The sequence below is a fragment of the Chaetomium strumarium genome (genome assembly GCF_033439665.1).
Source record: "Chaetomium strumarium strain CBS 333.67 chromosome Unknown B0T15scaffold_2, whole genome shotgun sequence".
In the NCBI taxonomy this organism is placed as follows: Eukaryota; Fungi; Ascomycota; class Sordariomycetes; order Sordariales; family Chaetomiaceae; genus Chaetomium; species Chaetomium strumarium.
Window position 1 is genome coordinate 4,869,224 of NW_026944430.1, and position 2,491 is coordinate 4,871,714.

The 2,491-nt window shown below is 64.5% G+C and overlaps 1 protein-coding gene across 1 annotated transcript; it reads right to left on the reverse strand.

Moving 5' to 3' along the window:
- B0T15DRAFT_491767 (uncharacterized protein) lies at positions 1-2,491 on the reverse strand (the record flags this gene model as incomplete). Its single annotated transcript, XM_062866808.1, has 3 exons — positions 1-402; positions 457-2,074; positions 2,169-2,491. 3 exons carry the CDS (start codon positions 2,489-2,491, stop codon positions 1-3), a joined length of 2,343 nt encoding a protein of 780 aa, XP_062725019.1.

Sequence of the window (2,491 nt, forward strand, 5' to 3'; positions counted from 1 at the left end):
TCACATGCCCCGGCCGAACATGAGTGGGTAGCGGATGCTCATGAAGCGCTTCTTCCAGCCCTTCTGCCTCACCTGGGGGCTGCAGGACTGGTTGCCAGCCGCGTCGGCGTCAGCCTTCGCGCCGTCCTGCTCCGCTGCAGGCTGCGCACCGAGAACCGCCGGAGCGTCTGCGGCATCGTCAGCGCGCGCCGCGGCGAGGATGGCGGAGTCGGTGTAGGCGCGGTGAATCTTGGGCTCCCCAGGGGGCTTCGTCCCCGGCTCGATGCTAGGCTCAGCCGCCTTGGCCTCAGCGGACCCAGCGGGCTGAGCATCGTCGGGAACAGGGAGTTTGTCCGACGGGGTCGTCTCGGGCTCGGGCTGGACCTTCGCCACCACTTGCGGCTCGACGCTCTCCTCTTGAGCCTGCTGAACGGTTAGCAAACACTCTTGTTCTCGACCTCTTAGGAAGGGCTGTACCTTCTCTGTCTCCGGCTGTGCCTCAACTTCCTTGCCCTTCGCTTCCCTTGGCTCTCCTTCGGCTGGGCTGGTTTGTGCCGTTGCGTCGGCGGACTTGTCCTCAGCCTCCTCCACCGCCGGCCCAGTCACGGCATCGGGGGTGTTCTCGGCCACCCTTTCGGAGACGGGCTCCTGTGCGTGTTCGGCTTGGGTGTCCGCCTTGTTGTCCATCTCCGTCTTGTCGGAATCCGCAAAGTCGCGAATGTGGACGCTTGTGCCCTCCTTGGGGTCGACGTTGGACTCGAGCTCATGAACAGGCTCGGCAATCGGCACCAAGGTGGAGACGGGTTCTTGAATCTCAACGATCGAGGGCTCCTTGCTGGCCTCCGCATCAGGACCTTCCCAGAATCCCGAGTCGGCTTCCCGAGCCGCCGGCCGCAAGCTCTGGGGCTGAGGGTTGAATTGGGCCTCAAGCTCAGACATGTGCTCTGGAACAGTCTGGAGCTCCCTCGAAGGGAGTTCCAGTTCGATGTCCTTGCCCGAATCCCTCCTCTCGGATTGGGCGACAGCAGCAGGGTCCGCGCCAGTAGCGCCGTCCTCCCTTTCGGCCTCGGCCTCAGCCTCAACCTCGACCTCGGGTTCCGCTTCAACCTTGGTCTCAGGCTCAGCCTCGGCTTCGGCCTCAGCCTTGACCTGGGGCTCAGCCTCGGCGTTGGCCTCGGTTGAGGATCCCGGCGAGGGCACGACATCCATGATGACGGGGCCCAGCTCCAGGAAGGGCCCGGGGGTTGGCGATGCAGGCATAGGCTTGATCTCGAAGGCAGGCTCTGGCGACGCTGCCCTCAGGGACGACGAGTCCTCCAACACGTGGTCGGGCGACGGCCACGGGCTGCCCTTTGTGTTCTTCCGCGACGGCGGGGTGGACGGGCTGCGGGGAACGGATCTTGACCTCATCTCGAGCATCGACATGGCTGCTGATGCCGGGAGCGGGGTGACGGGCCGCGAGCTGCTTGGGCTGGTGACGGGGCTGGCCATGGCGCTGGCGGCCTGTTGCGTGGAGGCGGCGGGTGCCGGGGATTCCGGGCGGCCCACGATCCTCTCGCAGAACAGCTCCAGGACGGTGCGCAGAAGGACCTTGTTGGGCGAGAGGATGCTGCTGATCTGCTCCAGCAGGTTGGACCCCATCAGCACCTCTGGGTCCCGCAGGTGGGGGCGGATGCGCGACCGGAGATAGTCGAGGAACCAATCATCGCTGTCGGTCAGGGTCGGGTAGGCGTCCCGCGCCACCTCGAGCAGCGACGGCAGCGGCAGACCCTCGCCGAACTTGGTGATCTTGCCCTCGCACAGGCGCATGAGGCCCGGGAGCTCGTATGCTCTCGCGGCGGCATATGCCTGGATGGCCGTCCTGAGCTCGCTGAGCTGCTTGGACATCTTGTCTGCCCCCTGCGGCTTGAGCGCCTCGTAGGTCCTGGTGTGCAGGTAGTGGACGAGTACATGGCCGACGGGCTCGGGGATGACCGTCAGCTCCGGGAGCCGCAGCTCGTAGGCGGCATGGAGCTTGGGGCTCTTCTTGAGGATGTCCAGCGCCACGGTGAGCGGGCTGGCAAAGGGGACGGTGCAGCTGGGGCTGCCGTAGGGGCTGTGGATGGCGACACTGCGTTAGCTCTAGGGTTCTTTCACTGAAGATCCTGACGTGACGTAGGAAGACCTTGTGGGGGGGCGCCGTCACTCACGAAGTCTCTGGTCTGGCATCGGCTTCCTTCTTCATCACGGGAGCCGCAACCGAGGCCGGCCTTGACGGAGCAGGGCCTTTGGCATCGGCACCTTGTGTAGCCGGCGAGCCGGTCGACGGAGGACCGCCCTTGCTCTTTTTCCTCGCCATGATGATGCGGAGGATGTACGAGGCGGCAGCAACAAAGGTGAGTCCGATGAGAGTTGCGGCTTCAACCGTGATGTAGATGATGTTGAATCGTTTGAGTTTTTTGAGAAGTTTTCTCATGAACAGGATGGCTGCAATGGCTCGAGACAGACCCGGAGAGCCGGAGACGAGGGGCAT